This window comes from Garra rufa, chromosome 1, assembly GCF_049309525.1.
Source record: "Garra rufa chromosome 1, GarRuf1.0, whole genome shotgun sequence".
Taxonomy (NCBI): domain Eukaryota; kingdom Metazoa; phylum Chordata; class Actinopteri; order Cypriniformes; family Cyprinidae; genus Garra; species Garra rufa.
In genome coordinates, this window is record NC_133361.1 from 95,392,917 (window position 1) to 95,411,536 (window position 18,620).

The 18,620-nt window shown below is 36.9% G+C and overlaps 2 protein-coding genes across 2 annotated transcripts in view; both read left to right on the forward strand.

Annotated features, from left to right (window-relative positions):
- The window catches only part of LOC141340567 (uncharacterized), a 286,821-nt gene that overhangs the window by 111,525 nt on the left and 156,676 nt on the right, over window positions 1–18,620 (forward strand). The window lies entirely within an intron of this gene.
- LOC141340616 (protein NLRC3-like) lies at window positions 3,904–5,750 on the forward strand. The gene has a single exon (XM_073845664.1). It carries the CDS (start codon window positions 3,975–3,977, stop codon window positions 5,748–5,750), a length of 1,776 nt encoding a protein of 591 aa, XP_073701765.1. The 5' UTR covers window positions 3,904–3,974.

Genomic DNA, 18,620 nt, shown 5'->3' on the forward strand with positions numbered 1-18,620 from the left:
GGTGGACATACTGGACTGTAACAATGTCTAAAGTTGTTTAAAAATGTCTAAGCATTGGCTAAAGTGTAAAAAGAAAATATAATGTACATTTCTGATCACTTGAATAAATAAGTTTTTTTTTTGGCATTGTTGTTAAGAATCTGTTATCAAAAACAAAAAAAAAGATAATAAAAAGTAAAGTCGTTGCCGTATTAATGTGTGCAAAGTTGTAGCGATATTAGATCCTAATAGTGTATTTTGAGAATAAAGGCATAACAAATTAAATTAAATTAAAAACTGGAGAGCATTGTATTTTGTAATTGCATGTGATTCAGCGCAACAAACGAGTAACACAGCACAGATATTTCTTGCGTTTTGGACTTTGACCCCATGCAATATCTTACGGCTTTCACAACCCTTCAAACATCTAACCTCACAATTGTTAATGAGGGTAGTTCGTGTCACTTTTAAACTTGCCATTTCATCTCCCACCTTCCCCCAACCTATGAATAAAGGTGAGAAGAGCTGGCTTGGCTCCGGGGGGAGGGGGGGTGTTAAAACCGGATGCATTACAAAATAAAATGCTTCAGCAGTGGTCAGCAGTGTTGGGCAAGCTACTTAGAAAATGTAGTGAACTAAGCTTACAGTTACTCTTCATTAAATGAAGCTTCACTACACTAAGGCTCAATCGCAATTCTACCCCTTACCCCTACACTTTGCCCTTCCCCTCCGTTTTGCGCGAAATTACGTGAAGTGCTAGGGGTGTCTCATTTCTCGTTTAGTTGGAGGGGTAGGGGGAAGGGGAAGGACCAGATAGGCCTTCAAACAAAGATTTTTCGGGACCTCACTTCAAACGAAGGGCTAAGAGAAATTTCCATTTTCCAACATGCCTGCTCACTCGAGCAAGCAGACTCATAAATATAGGTAATTTTTGCCATTAATAAGGATTTTTATTGCGATTTTTCATTACCTTCAATCTTGTGTTTGTGTTTATGGTGTTGTTCTGTAAATAAACGTTTGCAAAAAATCGCTAAAGTTTGCTAGCAGATAGCACTGATTGCACTGATTGATATTACAAAATATATTTTTATGTCATATACACTTGACTGCAAGGCCATGTGGCGCGGGAATTTGCAATGGTGTGTAGTGGACGTATACGCAGGTACAGTGTACGGCCTATATCAGGCTACTTTGCGTACACCCACTTTTTAAATCCCCTCTGATGTGCATTATTCAGTAGTGTCCTGCATTAACCAAAATCATGGCAGTCCACCACATACACTCAAATGTGAATAAATCGAAATAATTGCTAAAAACACCCAATAAAGACAGCGATGATGCAGTCAGGACCGTGGTGCTGGCTTGCTTTGAAATTTATTTGATAATTGCCCCTGCCTTGTCTCCCACACCCTAGTCATTTAAATCAGTACATAATAATGAAAAAAATACCTTACAATTAAAAAGAAGATTTTTACGATCAGACATTTCTTAAACCAGTGAACCCCTGTAAACATTTCAGTCCAAGGATCCAGTAAACGAATGCGCTCAAATGGAAAGTTCAAAAGGAAATTCACAAATGAAGCATTTACCCACTTCTCAAGCAACCACTACACCACAGATTTGCAATTTGCCGCGCATGTGATAACGCATTGTTTGTTTTGCTTACGGTGTTTTGCATATGTGTTCATGTGAATGAACGGTGCGTACACCGTACATTTGTACTTTTTGCAACGCTACAACATTTTTTTCAACATCTTGAAATGTGTGATAAACATCGGCGCATGTCCTCTGATGTAACATTAGGAGCTAGCGACAACGTATGATGACGTATAACAGTGTTGTAGTGGTTTCCCATTCCTTAGCTAAACTAAGCTACAGCAACATAGGTAAAAGTAGTTTACTACATCTAAGCTATTTTTCAAAATGTAATTTTTCTACATGGTATGAACCATCATCATACCAAATCAATGCTTTCTCAGTGGTCAATAAAATTGTCAATCATACAGGCATAAAAGTTCAGTTTAACGTTACTTGTTTATTCAACAACGCTTCCAAACCAATTTGGCAACAAAAATCAGTATCATTTACAGGGCTGGATTTATCTCATATTGTGACATAGGCAAACAAAATTTTGGGTGGGTGAATTCTTTCTTTTAAAAAATGTTTTGAAAAAAAATGGCACTTGTTTCTAAATATTAAACGAATAAAACAGGGAAAACACAACAATACTGAATAACTGAATAAACTATAGCCATATATACAAATATATATAGAACAGAACACGGAAGTTTGAAGTATCAAGAATATTATATCCGCTTCTCAGTACAATACCTTTTTGGACGCGCCTTGAGAGAGAAATTTATCTTTACGGATTACATAAACAAGTTTTTTTTTTCAATTTGTTTTATTTCGTTAAGTAATAATTTAAAGCTTCCTATAGATATGATTATCATATCTGTAGAAATGAATACAATATTAAATAATTATATAGGCGATGCTGTTTATGCTAATGATGTCTGTGCGCAATGTAGACAGCATTCACAAGTTTATCATGAAAAAACATTACATAAAGTACTTAAAATTTAATAGCCTCACAAGAAACATTTTATGCATCCCAGAGTCTTGTCCATTAACTGACCTTTTTTTCCATAATATTTGTATTATTCGTTTATATTTGTTTTCACCTTTATTTTGATCTCTTTACAAAACATTCTGAATGTTTTTCTTTATTGTGAATCGCTTAATATAAATAACTTTATGTATATATGCTATTTGCCATTTATTTTGCAAATATTGTAAACGACAATTATGCCAATAAAGTTTTGACTTTTTGATTGTATTTATGCCCGTGTGTGACCATAAACGATTTACAAATGGAACTAATGATTCACTCGTCAATGAAACACTATAGGTTATCTATTAATTAGACGAAATAAAATGAATATTATATATATATATATATATGTTATATTCAACCTATTAACTGCATTCCAGTAAAAAATCCCAGCCATATAGCTTAATCAAATCTTTAATGGCATGTCAGCATTTATCATTTAGATTCTGAATGTTAAAAGAGATCGAAATGATAGGAAAATTAACGAATATAAACGAATAATGTCCTAAGATGTCCCCTGAGGTCACCATACAAACGAGTCATTTAGCTTAGAGCGATGTTTGCTGCCACTTCAGTTCAGTGCTTTACATGACTGCCCCCTACTGATCATGTCTTTCCTGTGTCAATGTATTTTCCGTGTTCCCTTGGAATACACCAGCGTCACGCGAGACCACTTTACTTCCCGCGCGCATTTTAAATGGCCAGATCTGTAATTTTTTTACATCACTGTATAATGAAATGTACAAATATGTACAGGTTTAAACAGAAAGCCAAATTTTAAGTTGTCATGTCTGGAAAGCACTTACAGTATTTTCCAGAAAATATGTTGCATCTGAAGTCTGTAAGTCACAGGGGGTGAGAGATGACTTTGTTGAGGAAAAAAAAAACACAGATAAGTTGAATCTGTGCATGAGTCACATTTTATTATTACAGCTATAAAGCAGCTCTACAGAAGACAGTAGTTTCATTATTCAGCTCAGTTCAGTTAATGATTTGCTGTCATCTGTCAGTCAGTTTCAGTGTCGTCTTTCGATAATATTTCTGAACATTCATTGTCTTTTAAACCAATTAATCAAGTTAAAACTAGGACAGGAATCTAAGAGATAAAAAAGACAATAAGAAGCACATTTCAGATGACAGAAAATATGATTTATATCCCAGAAAATATGCTGTACTTTAATTTGAATATGCTGTATATAACAGGAGTTTGTTGAACTGATACTTCTCTTAAATGTGTTGTTGTTCCTTGCACATTTTATTCACAAACATGTTTTATGATGTTTTTTTCTTGCCAATTAGAGATGCTCAGATTAGAGACATTGATTCTCCTGAACCACTAGATGATGAACTACAAAGAGTCAAAGACCAGCTTAAAACCAGCATGAAGAACAAGTACGAGAGATTATTTGAGGGACTGAAACTCCAGGAGAATGAAACCCTCCTGAACAGAATCTACACACAGCTCTACATCATTGAAGGAGAGAGTGAAGGAGTGAAGGAAGAACATGAGGTTTTACAGATGGAGAAAACAGTCAGAACTAAACACTCACAAGACACTCAAATTGACTGCAATGACATCTTTAAAGTCTCACCTGAACCAGGATGTGAGGAGAAAGACCAGATCAGGACTGTTCTTACTAAAGGCATCGCTGGAATCGGAAAAACCGTCTCTGTGCATAAGTTCATTCTGGACTGGGCAGAAGGAAAAGCCAATCAGGATGTAGATTTTATGTTTGTGCTTCCATTTCGGGAGTTGAACTTGATCCAAGATCATCAGTACAGTCTTCACAGACTTCTGCTGGTCTTTCATCCTGAACTTCAAGATCTGGACTCAAAGATTTATGAGCAGTGTAAAGTTGTGTTCATCTTTGATGGTCTGGATGAAAGCAGAATCACACTGATTTTTTTAGATGATCAGAAAGTTTCAGATGTGACTGAGACTTCATCAGTGGGTCTGTTGATGTCAAACCTCATGAAAGGAGAGCTGCTTCCTTCTGCTCTCATCTGGATCACCTCCAGACCTGCAGCAGCCAATCAGATCCCCTCCAAATGCATCAACCGTCTGACAGAAATTCAGGGATTCAATGAGCCTCAGAAGGAGGAATATTTCAGGAAGAGAATCAGTGACGAGCATGACGCCAGCAGAGTCATCTCACACATCAGAAGAGCAAGGAGCCTCCACATCATGTGCCACATCCCTGTCTTCTGCTGGATCTCAGCCACTGTGCTTCAAAACCTCCTGAAAGAAGATCTGAGTGCAGAAATTCCTCAAACTCTGACCGAAATGTACATCCACTTCCTGCTGATTCAGATCAACATGATGAATCAAAAGTGTGAAGAGAGAGATCCAGAGAAACTGGACCAGTCCAACAGAGAAATGATTGTGAAACTTGCTGAAGTGGCTTTCAAACAGCTGATGAAGGGCAATGTGATGTTCTATGAGGAGGACCTGATTGAGAGCGGCATAGACGTCACTGACGCCTCAGTGTATTCTGGAATTTGCACTGAGATCTTTAAGAAGGAATCTGTGATTCATCAGAGGAAAGTCTACAGCTTCATTCATCTGAGCGTTCAGGAGTTTCTTGCTGCTTTCTATGTGTTTTACTGCTATTTAACAAGGAACAACGAGCCACTGGAGATTCTGGATGAAAGATTCAAACAACACAGTTCCAGTAAAGACTGTCTGTTCAACTTAATGAAATCAGCAGTAGATAAAGCAGTAAGGAGTAAGAATGGAAAGCTGGATCTGTTCCTGCGGTTCCTGCTGGGCATCTCACTTGAGTCCAATCAGAGACTCTTACAGGATCTGCTGACATACACAGAAAACAGCTCAGAGAACATCAGAGAAACAACACAGTACATTAAAGACAAGATCAAAGATGATGATGATGATCTCTCTACTGAAAGATCTATCAGTCTGTTCCTCTGTCTGCTGGAAGTGAAAGACCAGAGTCTGTCCAGAGAGATTCAAGAGTTTGTGAAATCAGAAAAATACTCAGAGGAGAAACTCTCTCCTGCTCACTGCTCAACAGTTGCCTACATGCTTCAGATGTCAGAAGAGCCACTGGATGAACTGAACGCCATGAAATACAACACATCAGATGAGGGGAGAAGAAGACTGATCCCAGCTGTGATCAACTGCAGAAAAGCTCTGTGAGTGATTACAGTTTTTTACAGATGCTAGGACACATTTCTCAATACTTAGGTCACTTTTGCAAAACTCTTCACACAATTCTCCTAACCGACTTTCAGCTTGGCAAAGCAGTTAATTTCACATTCAAAATGCACTACAACTACCAAAACACTTTATTCAAGTCTCAAATAAACTCATTCTTCTAGAACACTAGCAAAGGTTGACAGCCGACAAACACACTTTGTCACCCACAAAACAATGACCTAAAAAACACAAACAACATGTAGCATTACACACTGTTTTCTTGTGTAAAACAAGATCACACCTCTGTTTATAATTGCAATATATATATATATATATATATATATATATATATATATATGTTTATAACTGCAATATATGTTACTGGAATGAATCAGACATGATGCAGAATTCATCAATATTTTATGTCGTTTATTTATTTTTTATTTGGGTCCATGTTTACATCACAATACAAACCTATTCAGCAGTTGTCTCCTTTTGTAATGAAATTGAAAGAGTAACACCTGTGCAGATGTTCATCTACAATGAGAATCAGCTGTGGCTGGTTAAACTGCATTTTTAGATTTTAAATATGTTTCAATAAAATTTTGCTGTTGAATTTTGCTTATTCAGTTTTGCATTGTTATTGTTTTGAACATAAGTTTACCAGTTTTGAAAACAGTATGTAAGCATGTGCAAAATGTCCTGTACGTACAAAGATTTTTGGCAGTTGTTGTGTCTGAGTGAGAAAAGATTTCATGGAATTTGAGAGATGTAGTCATTGAATGCATTTTGTGCCAAAACAATGATAATTGATCCTCAGTTTAGCCCACATAGACTTCTGTTGTGCTCACTGTGTCAAGAGTTTTGCAAAAGTGACCTAAGTATTGAGAAATGTGTACTAGCATCTGTAAAAAACTGTAATCATTAACTAAAGTATCATAATTAAATAATGACTCTGACACCTTTAAAATTAATGTTCCTGAATGAGAGATCTTCTCCTAAATAACAGGCCAGAATCTTAAAGAGGTCACAACCAGAGGTGGGTAGAGTACCCAAAATCTGTACTCAAGTAAAAGTACAAGTACTTATGGAAATATTTACTCAAGTAAGAGTAAAAGTAACAATCTTAATAGTTACTCGAGTAAGAGTAAAAAAGTATCCGATGGGAAATGTACTCAAGTAGCTAGTTACTAGTTACTTCTGATCTGATTGATATGAAGTGAAGACCCTAAATTTCAAACTGTTTGGAAAGCTTCCACACACCTCTCCTTGAAAACATAGGCTGAAGTAAGGTGTTTATATATATATACATACATACAGGGCTCGCAAAATTTCAAAATTTCTGGTAGCCCTTCAGGCAGGTGCTCTTCAGATTTTGGTAGCCCGAAAATTTAACTAGCCCAAATAAAAAAAGACCTTTTTTTTAAATATAGTAAATCAGATAGGAGTCTAATCAAAAATGTTTTTAATACACAAATATCAAGGAAGTAATTTTATTTCATTATATTTATTTCATTTAGTGTATCTGCAGAATTTTTAAATATTAATTTAAAGCAATTCATAACCCTTTTTAAGATCTGCAAAAGTAAAATAAACAGTAATGGGATTGGACAATGTAAAGTAGAATATTAAGCCGTAAAATGGCATGATTTAAAATTCAGATACAGTTTCACACAAAAACAAAATATGTTACACTATGGCATTTCATCCTTTATAACATTAAAAGGGATACATTGAGTTTATAATTGATTATATTTATTTAAAACATAAATATTAATGTACTTGTTTAGATTTTTAGAAGGCACCTTAATTTTTTACATTTACAACTTTCTCCATAAAAACATGGGTCGATAATTGCAATCATTTGACCATAAACAGCTGAAAAAAATGTATTGGAAATGAAAAATTCATTCTCTGTCACGAGGGGGTGCTTTAGGAGCGCTGAAATATTACAGATTCCATAGTAACAGCTGAACACAAACCAGCATTAACGCAGTTTTATCAGACATGAAATGAAAATTCCAATGACACGTTTCTGAGGACAGTAACGGAGGAACGCCATCAAATGTAGCGAAGTAAAAGTAAATTTTTTTCACTATAAATGTACTTGAGTAAGAGTAAAAGTAACTATCTTTAAATATACTCTAAAAGTACTAGTTACCCCAAAAATTTACTCAAGTAAATGTAATTTGTTACTACCCACCTCTGGTCACAACACGCCTTCTTAATATAGTAGGTAGTCAACCAAAATGCTTGTTAGTGCTGCAGGTAAATACAACCCAGTCACATGTGAAACTTGTTCATTAAATCAGCAGCAGGTGGAGCTTATTATTAACAATAATATTATAACTTTTTTCACATTTAATCTTCACTAATTATTTATCATAAATGCTTAATGTTTGAGCTGTTTGACTACTGTAGCTGTGAAATTTTACAGTTATGGCAGTGCTTGAAGTGTGTTTACTTTTTTAATGTACAGCACTAGCCAGTATCTTTAGATTATTATACATTTAAAGAGGTCTGGATTATGCCATAAACTAAATAAAATGAGAGAAAGGTAGATTAGTGTCAATGAGAATATTATGAGTGATATAGGTCTAGTTTTCTGACACATTTACTCTTTCAGAATTGTGATTAAATTAATGTCACTACTAAAAACATTAAAACACATTTTCAGCAGGTCACACATGTACATGAATTATTCAACTCAATACAACCTAAGAGTTTTGTCATTTAATGAAATATGTGTTATCTCTCCATTTACATGTTAACCTTATGAAAATGACTCTTGCAAACTCAGATGTGATGCATTTCTCTGAATGACTAAAGAAAACAGCCCTTGATTCACAACATTTAAGGTACAATTTAGCTTTGTAGTGTCTAAAACTGATGGACTATATTCAAGCTACATAATATGTGGAAGACCAAATCTATGCAGGACTAATAATGACAGTAAAGATGTTATTAATGTATGATCATGCTTTGATTCATAATTCAGAACCATTTCAATAAGACACTGTCAGTATTACAGTGAAAATTTGTTATAAATAATAATAATCATTTTTATGCATGGTTGGGTTTTCAAAATTGATCAAAAAGTTTTCTAAAACCTTGTTTTATGTTCTTCTTTTAGATAATAAAAAATGTGAATCGCCACTCTTTCATACAGAGAGTGTCTGATGCAGATGAGTGTTTCTAACTGCAGATCAGGGCCGGTAACAGAATGAAATCCCTGAGGTGCTTATGAAATTAGTGAACTGCTCTAGCCTTAATGCACATCTATTTCCACAGATTATATTTTTGTATTTTAATAAAAGTACTTTTTTTTTTTTTTTTTTTTTTTAACCTTTAATACTTATTAACATAAAAATGTAGTACTTTCTTGTACTCAAGTAAATCTTTGAATTACTTTTCCTTGAGTAAAAGTAAAAAAAGTAATAGATTTCTAATGTAATTAAGTATTTAATTATATTTAACATGAAACCTAGTGCAGTAAAAAGTACAATATTATGCTTTGGATGGGTGTGAAGTAAAGTTTTCTAAAGAAAAACACTTAAAGTACAGACACTTGAAAAGTAATTTTACAGCAGAGTAAAAACACTTTTGCTACTGTCCGCCTCTGGATGTAATTCCTGAATCACTGCAGTGTGCATGTCTTAGCAGCATGAAAACCAAGAGTTTTATACAATTGTTTTATACAATTATGTCTAGGCTAGAGAGTACACAAAGAGTGCTCCCTTTATAATCACTAAACAACTGCAACTCGCTTCAGTTCATCACAATCTCACAAATTTCTGTAATAATGCACAATCAATCTCTAATTTACATCACATGTTAAATATAATGAGCAAACTAGTGAGTTTAAACATGAGGATGTTTTCTATTTCTGTTTCAGAATTATTAAATGTATACATCAAACATTTGTATTTTGCACTTCAAAAAATTGATGTTAATCCACTGGAGTCGCAGCTAATAGTGAATTAAATTTAACTGTTTTATTCTCAACATGCACTTATTCAAGGCTCTTTTATAAAGGATTCTATTTCTACATGCATTACTCAGTGAATACATCTCTGTTTCTTACCGTGAAGCTTAAACTACATTTCAAGCATTTATTCAACACATCTCATTTGACCTTAAATAGCCATGACATTAAATAAAGTCAATAAAGCAAAGCAAGATTTAGCTAAATTTTAAATATGAATTAGCTGAAGGAACGTTCAGGAGCTCATCTGATCTCAGATATGAATCAAACTGAATGATAAAATAGTCAGATTATCTTATTTTATTTGTGATTTAGTGTTCAGCTCTTGCCATCCTCCATTATCTGAGAGCAGAAAACTGGCAACCCTCTGTACATGTCTTCATAACTTTATTTTTTACATTTTATTTAATCTCTTCCAGATTTTCTGCCTGTGATCTTTCAGATCAGGATTGTGAAATTGTGTCATCAGCTCTACAATCCTCAAACTCTGTCCTGAGAGAGCTGCATCTGAGTAACAATCACCTGCAGGACTCTGGTGTAAAGTTGATTTCTGATGGACTGAAGAGTCCAAACAGTCAGCTGCAGATACTGAGGTATTTATTTAGTCAGCTGATCACAATGTTGATGTGTGTCTGTAGATCATTTGTCTGTGTGATTCTGCAGATGAAATGTTGATGTGTGTGTTCTGCTCTCTTTCAGTCTTGCTGTCTGTAATGTCACTGCTCAGTGTTGTGAGAGTTTGTCATCAGCTCTACAATCCCCAAACGGTGTCCTGAGAGAGCTGGATCTGAGTAACAATGACCTGCAGAACTCTGGAGTGAAGCTTATTTTTGATGGACTGAAGAGTCCAAACTGTCACCTGAAGAAACTGAGGTATTTAAGAACATGAAAGATCATTTACAGTCAGCTGGTCACAATATTGATGTGTCTGTAGATGATCCGACTGTGTGTGTCTGTAGATGATCCGACTGTGTATCTGTAGATGATCCGACTGTGTGTCTTTAGACGATCCGACTATGTGTCTGCAGACGATCCGACTGTCTGTCTGTAGACGATCCGACTTTGTGTTTGAAGACGATCCGACTGTGTGTCTGTAGATGATCCGACTGTGTGTCTGTAGATGATCCGACTGTGTGTCTTTAGACGATCCGACTATGTGTCTGCAGACGATCCGACTGTCTGTCTGTAGACGATCCGACTATGTGTCTGTAGACGATCTGACTGTCTGTGTGTAGACGATCCGACTGTGTCTGTAGACGATCCGACTGTCTGTCTGTAGACGATCTGACTGTGTCTGTAGATGATCCGACTGTGTCTGTCTGTAGACGATCCGACTATGTGTCTGCAGACGATCCGACTGTCTGTCTGTAGACGATCCGACTATGTGTCTGTAGACGATCCGACTGTGTGTCTGTAGATGATCCGACTGTGTCTGTCTGTAGACGATCCGACTATGTGTCTGTAGACGATCCGACTGTGTGTAGACGATCCGACTGTGTGTCTGTAGATGATCCGACTGTGTCTGTCTGTAGACGATCCGACTGTCTGTAGACGATCCGACTATGTGTCTGTAGACGATCCGACTGTCTGTCTGTAGACGATCCGACTGTGTGTCTGTAGACGATCCGACTGTCTGTAGACGATCCGACTATGTGTCTGTAGACGATCCGACTGTCTGTCTGTAGACGATCCGACTGTCTGTCTGTAGATGATCCGACTGTCTGTCTGTAGACGATCCGACTGTCTGTCTGTAGATGATCCGACTGTGTCTGTCTGCAGACGATCCGACTGTCTGTAGACGATCCGACTATGTGTCTGTAGACGATCCGACTGTCTGTCTGTAGATGATCCGACTGTGTCTGTCTGCAGACGATCCGACTGTCTGTAGACGATCCGACTATGTGTCTGTAGACGATCCGACTGTCTGTCTGTAGACGATCCGACTGTCTGTCTGTAGATGATCCGACTGTCTGTCTGTAGATGATCCGATTTTGTGTGTCTGTAGATGATCCGATTGTGTCTGTAGACGATCCGACTGTGTGTCTGTAGACGATCCGACTGTCTGTAGACGATCCGACTATGTGTCTGTAGACGATCCGACTGTCTGTCTGTAGACGATCCGACTGTCTGTCTGTAGATGATCCGACTGTCTGTCTGTAGACGATCCGACTGTCTGTCTGTAGATGATCCGACTGTGTCTGTCTGCAGACGATCCGACTGTCTGTAGACGATCCGACTATGTGTCTGTAGACGATCCGACTGTCTGTCTGTAGACGATCCGACTGTCTGTCTGTAGACGATCCGATTGTGTCTGTAGATGATCCGATTGTGTGTGTCTGTAGATGATCCGATTGTGTCTGTAGATGATCCGACTGTGTCTGTAGACGATCCGACTGTGTGTGTGTGCGTGTGTGTGCGCGCGCGCGCAGATGATTTGACTGTTGATGTGTGTTTTCTGCTCTCTTTCAGTCTTGCTGGCTGTAATCTCACTGCTCAGTGTTGTGAGAGTTTGTCATCAGCTCTACAGTCCTCAAACTCTGTCCTGAGAGAGCTGGATCTGAGTAACAATGACCTGCAGGACTCTGGTGTAAAGCTTATTTTTGATGGACTGAAGAGTCCAAACTGTCAGCTGCAGAAACTGAGGTATTTAAGAACATGTAAGATCATTTACAGTCAGCTGGTCACAATGTTCATGTGTGTCTGTAGATGATTTGACTGATGTGTGTGTTCTGCTCTATTTCAGTCTTGCTGTCTGTAATCATACTGCTCAGTGTTGTGAGAGTTTGTCATCAGCTCTACAATCCCCAAACTCTGTCCTGAGAGAGCTGGATCTGAGTAACAATGACCTGCAGGACTCTGGTGTAAAGTTTATTTCTGATGGACTAAATAGTTTAAACTGTCAGGTGCAGAAACTGAGGTATTTATGAACATATAAAAGATCATTTACAGTCAGCTGGTCACAATGTTGTTATGTGTCTGTGTGTATCCGTTTTGCTAAATTATAAGCACCAATAGTTGATTGCTAGAACTATCTGCAAAAATTCATGCCGGACACTTCAGATGCAGATTTAAAACATCAGTGAAATGGTGTATGAACAGCATACCGAAGTGCATGTTTTCATATCATTACTAAGTAATTAACAGTAATTAACAATGATTTGGGACAAATATAACGTATGGAAAACTGTTAATGTACACAAAGATGGTCTGTAGATGATCTTGACTGTGTGTGTGTGTGTGTGTGTGTGTGTGTGTGTGTGTGTGTGTGTGTGTGTGTGTGTGTGTGTGTGTGTGTTGGATGCAAGTGTGTGCCTAGGCTGGTTGTAGCTGGTTTAAGCTGGAAGTAGCTGGTTTTAGCTGGTCTCCCAACCTGGTCAGGCTGGTTTTAGCTGGTGGTTTCCCAGCCTGACCAGCTAAAATCAGGCTGGTTGACCAGCAACAACCAGCCTAGGCTGTTTTTTTTTTACGATTTCTGATATTTGTACAGAATTTACATTTTTATTTTAATGTAATAATTAGAAATTCATTTAATTTTATCTTTGAAACACAGGGCTTAAAGTTCTCCAACATCATGCCAGATCTCCAGCATAGAGCATTTGGCTGCGGAAAAAAAAGTGTCCTATGGTTAAAAAAATAAATAAATCTTGATATAATGTTCAAGTTCATGTGTTGGCCTACCAATGGTATCTGATATACAGAGCTCTAATTCTCAACCAAACTAACATTACTAGCCAACCAGAAGTTTTTGCTCTTATAAACACAAGGTGCGCATAATATAATATCAAACTACAAAGGTGCAACCCAGATGAATGGAAAAGCCGCCCTGGTCTCGAGCGTGACATATTGAAAAAGCTGCAAGGCGGTCAAAGATGTAAAATCTAAAATCTATCATATTTACATAGAAAAGCTATTTGAAAAGCAGCGGAGCTTTGTAAACAGCTCAGAGTAATCATGTAATCTCCATAAGAACGATATGATTGCCAGAACTAATTTTTGAAAAGGTCCTATTCAAACATGAGTTTTTAACTGTAATTTACTGGTAATTTACCAGTGAGTACAGTATATGTGAAAGAAGCTAAACTCTTCCTCTGCATTATCTCACTAGATTTGTCACTAGATCAACACGGCAGACAGCACACCCTGTTTGTTTTCTTTATTTTGCAAAATCACAATTGTTATTATGAGTGTATACAAATAAAAGTAGACCCTTTACAGATTCGATTGATGTATTGCTAAATGATGTATTGCTAAATGACGGAGTAATTGAAGTTCCTTTTGGGGTTATTCGAGAAACTGCCACAAAATGCACCGGAGCGTTTGTCAACCCCAGGGGGTTAAAACTAACAAGTTAATCTGAGTTCTGTATACTTACTTAATTTTTTCAAGGCTACGGGTTTAATCAATTTAAGTATCCACAGCTTATTGTGTATGTGTAGTTACAGTTCATTTGTGACTGATTTGATCTTATTTTATTGATCAATTTATGGAATTTTACAATTTAAAAATTGGAGGCTAATAATTAGGTTTGGGTATCGTTTGGGGTTTTTTCGATTCCGGGGCCAGATCGCTACTTTTAAAATGGTACCGGTGCCAAAACTGTGCCTGAACCGATACTTTTTACAAAAAGTTCTTTAAATTGAGCAATGTAATAACTGTTTAAAGTATACATTAATATTTAAGTAAATACAAAACAGAACAACAATAAAACCTAATCCACCTAACCCAACGACAATAATTTAACAGCTTCAAATTTCAACAATTTGAGGTTGACCAAACTGTTAGTGTAATCTGTTACGTGTCATGTCATGAAACATTTTTAATATGAAAACTGTCTAGTTAGGCTTATTAATTGTAATGATTTAATTTCAAACAACAAAAAAAATTATAGAGAAAGTAAGCAAAGTACCAACAGAGCTTTTTGAAACTATTTACGAATTAGTAAACCACTGCGTCGCAAAATGATTCACTGCCTCGAAGCGCTCCAATCGAATCGCAAATCAATTGATTCAGAACGGGATCTCAATGCCCCATTCAATGCGCATATCATGAATCATCAAATCGAAACTTAAAAGTACGTATAGTGAATCATTTGATTCAGAACAGGACTTTAAAGTGCATATCTCGGCTGATGTCCGCAAACTGTCAAACACGGTACATCCCTCTGCTTTCAAGTTTATTCCATGTGCCCTCAAATGTTTCATTAGATTTGACATGTTTCCCCCTTTACATGCAGCTTTTGTAAAACATTTGCTGCACATTGCGGTGTCTGAATCATTTCTTGTGAAATATAGCCACACTTTAGAACGTTTAGTTTTTGGCATTTTAAGTTAAGCGCTTACGTTTAATGTAGCTAGCTAAGCTAACGGCAGACCACCTGCTGCAGTCAGAGCAAGTGTAACGATAGTTGCTGCATTCATGCGCTTTTCGGATGGTCTAATTTCCCGACAATTTGGATTTGTGCTTTTAATTCACAATGTGAAAATGCACAGTAACTACAAAGATGTCTTGGATTTGTATCATCACAGCTTTACGATGTTCACGTGAGTTTTCTCATTCAGATAAGTTTTCCGAACATTCTGACACCCCATGAATGCAGTATTTAAATTTAACTAGCGATCATGCATGTTGATAAATCAATGCTTCTTACATCCATGTCATAACACCAAAAGACAAAAATTTCAATCGACAGTTCAGGCATTTAAGTGGCACCGAAATGAGGCACCAGCAATCCGCGTTCTGATTCGGTCCGATGCATACCGATCATATGGGTACCGGTGTCGTATTGGCACCAGGTTTCGGTGCCCAACCCTAATGGCCGTATAGTTGATGAGGCCCTCGCTGGGGATCTGTCTCTTGGTCTCATCTAGTCTCGGTCTCTGCTGACATTCAGGATTGTTGAGGTAGTCTCTAGGTGCTGATCCACCATCTGGACAGGATCCGGGGGACTGCAGTGACCATCTGATCTGGATATAGACTGGGTCCAGGTGGCTAAAGGGACCACGGAATAAAAATGAGACAGACTAATATTAGTGTAGATGCCATTCCACTTTTGATGTAATGTGTTTCACTATTGGAATCTCTTGAATGTATGTAAATTTTATTTTTATTTGTTCATTTATTTATTTTGTGGGGGGGGGGGGGGGGGGCTCCAGAGGTCTAGGACCGGCACTGCTAGCGAGATCCCAATCATTATATTAGTCAGGACATTTGTAAATATTGAGGACATTAAGGACTGCAAATGTAGTCAAAGCTATAAACACACTCAGACATCTTCACTTTTATGTTGTTTTTGATGTTTCTCTCTTCTTGTGTTCAGATGCCTGTGATCTCTCACTGGATCCAAACACAGCATATAGTCGACTCGTTCTGTCTGATGAGAACAGGAAGATCACACGTGTGGGAGGCTATCAGCCATATCCTGATTATCCAGAGAGATTTGATTATATTCCTCAGGCTTTGTGCAGAGAGAGTCTGACTGGACGCTGTTACTGGGAGGCTGAATGGAGTGGATCTGCTGATATATCAGTGTCATATAAAGGAATCAACAGGAAAGGAGAATACATATCTTCTGCGATTCTAAACCCTAACCGTCAGACCTTCTCTTATAACGGATTAAATAGGAAAGGAGGGAGGGAGGACAGTGAGTTTGGACTCAATGACAAATCCTGGAGTCTGACCTGCTCTGATAACGGATTCATTGTCCGTCACAATAGTAACTGCACTTATATACCTGCAGTCCGTTCATCCTCTAATCGAGCAGGAGTGTATGTGGACGTGTTAGCCGGCACTCTGTCCTTCTACAGTGTCTCTGACAAACACACACTCACACACTTACACACATTCAACACCACATTCACTGAACCCCTCTGTGCTGGATTTGGGGTTCAGAATTATTCCTCTCTGTCTTTGTGTGATATTAAATGATAGAGAGACTCTCTATAAATCCTTTTTCTGATGTATTCATGCATACAAAATCATAATTAGATTTGCATTTTTTCATTTTTAATAAATGTTTTAAAATCTAGATCAGGTATCATACTGTTCTGAATCTTTAATAAACGGAGTAATGAGTTAGAATTAATATTTACATTGTAAACTGATCATCAGATTGACTAAAAGTAGATTTGTGATTAATTTAACCCTTAAATGCATGACTGTTTTGCCAATCACTATTACATATTTGGGTCTTTAGCGACCCAGGCATATATATCAAGTACGAATGGATCTCTTACTGCTGCAATCCCATGTGAAAATAAAGTGTACTTGAGTGCACTAAAAAACACTTAAATACAAGAAAGTACATTAGTAGTACAATCTTATATTTTGTGCTGAATAAAATTGTAAAAATGATACACTATAAATACTCTAGTTAAAAGTATACTTTTACTGTAGTAGTATTTTAGTTAAATTGTGAAAGTATTCTAAAAACAACTGATATTTAAAGGAATCGTATGTAGGATTGTGGCCAAAACTGGTACTGCAGTCACTTTCAAAATACTGTAGAACGGTGTATCCCCTCGCCCTCCCCCCTGACTCGAGGTTGCCAGCTAAGCTGCAGGATCCAGCAGGAACGTAGGCTGCTTCAAGGAGCTTCCAATGGCAAGTGACGAGTCCTACAGTATTTTTTTTTTCTTTTATTAATTATGTTTATGCTTCATGAGAGATGTTTTGCGAATTAATTATGTATTGCAAAAATTTACTAATGGTGATTAGCCAAATATTTCGTAAAGATGTACTGTAATACCACATTTCAGTCAAAACAGATTGTTTTCATCCCTACTGGAAAAAACAGCTAGACCAGCTCAAGCTGTGTTTTGGAACATGGTAGCTGGAAGCTGGAAGCTGGTTTGACCACCCAATTTTTTAGCTAGTTATTGATGACTAATTCCAGTTACAATACATGTCCAAAGCCTGTTCTGCTTTACGAAAGGAGCACAAAAACATTCAGGAGGAGGATTCTGTTTATTTATGTGAATATTATTTAATATTATTATACAATATGCATTAAAACACTTGTTTTTTTCGTGTCCTTAAATTTATATGAGAAAAATTACTTGGTGTAATTCACTGGCAGTAATAACCTAACTAAACATAAAAACTACTAACTACTAACTAACAGTTTTCAGCAGCATGCTAATTCACTTATTTGACTTGATTTTTCTGTTGATGTCTTGAATTTTTTCTGTTACATAGCACCCAAGTTTTCATGTTCTGGCCTTCAGCTCTGCTTCCTCCAAATTTTTTCCCTCCAGCCAATTTTGAAAGCAACCTAGAAAAAATACATAAAGCTGATTAATCATTTGCACAGAAAATACAATCAACAGATTAAATGAACAGAGTAAATGTCAGAAACATCCAGTTAGAGACCAGTTATTTTGTTTGCTGTAGTAGCATCTCATAAACCTCCATTTTCACAACCAAGGTAAATGGTTACTCTTTTTGTTCTATACTGATCCTATAATGACACTGACACAGTTATGGTTTCTTTTTCAATTGTGGTGCTATGAAATCAGCATTAGAATGGACTGACTAAGCAAATGACGTATCGCAAATTCTGCAAGAAACCAGAATTGTATGTTCATCCCAGTGATCAAAAGTGTCTATAAAATGTAATTACTTTAATAAAAAATAATTCTAGATTATCAAACAAGAATGTATACAACAGTTAGTTGTATACATATCAACACTGGCCAATTATTGTCCAAGAGTGAGCTGATATGCAGTTCTTATATAGTACTAGACACAATTTTCTATGAAATACATAGACCTACACTTTATTGGCTGAATAATATTTACCTTTTGAATGTTGAGGTTATTAACTGTTGCTGACGCGGGACAAAATGCCCGATTTCCCAACACGTTGAACTGAGCAATGCCATTGTACC

What these genes read in the sequence shown, in the direction of transcription:
- LOC141340616 (XM_073845664.1), top strand. Translation starts at nt 3,975, where the DNA reads ATGAAGAACAAGTACGAGAGATTATTTGAGGGACTGAAACTCCAGGAG.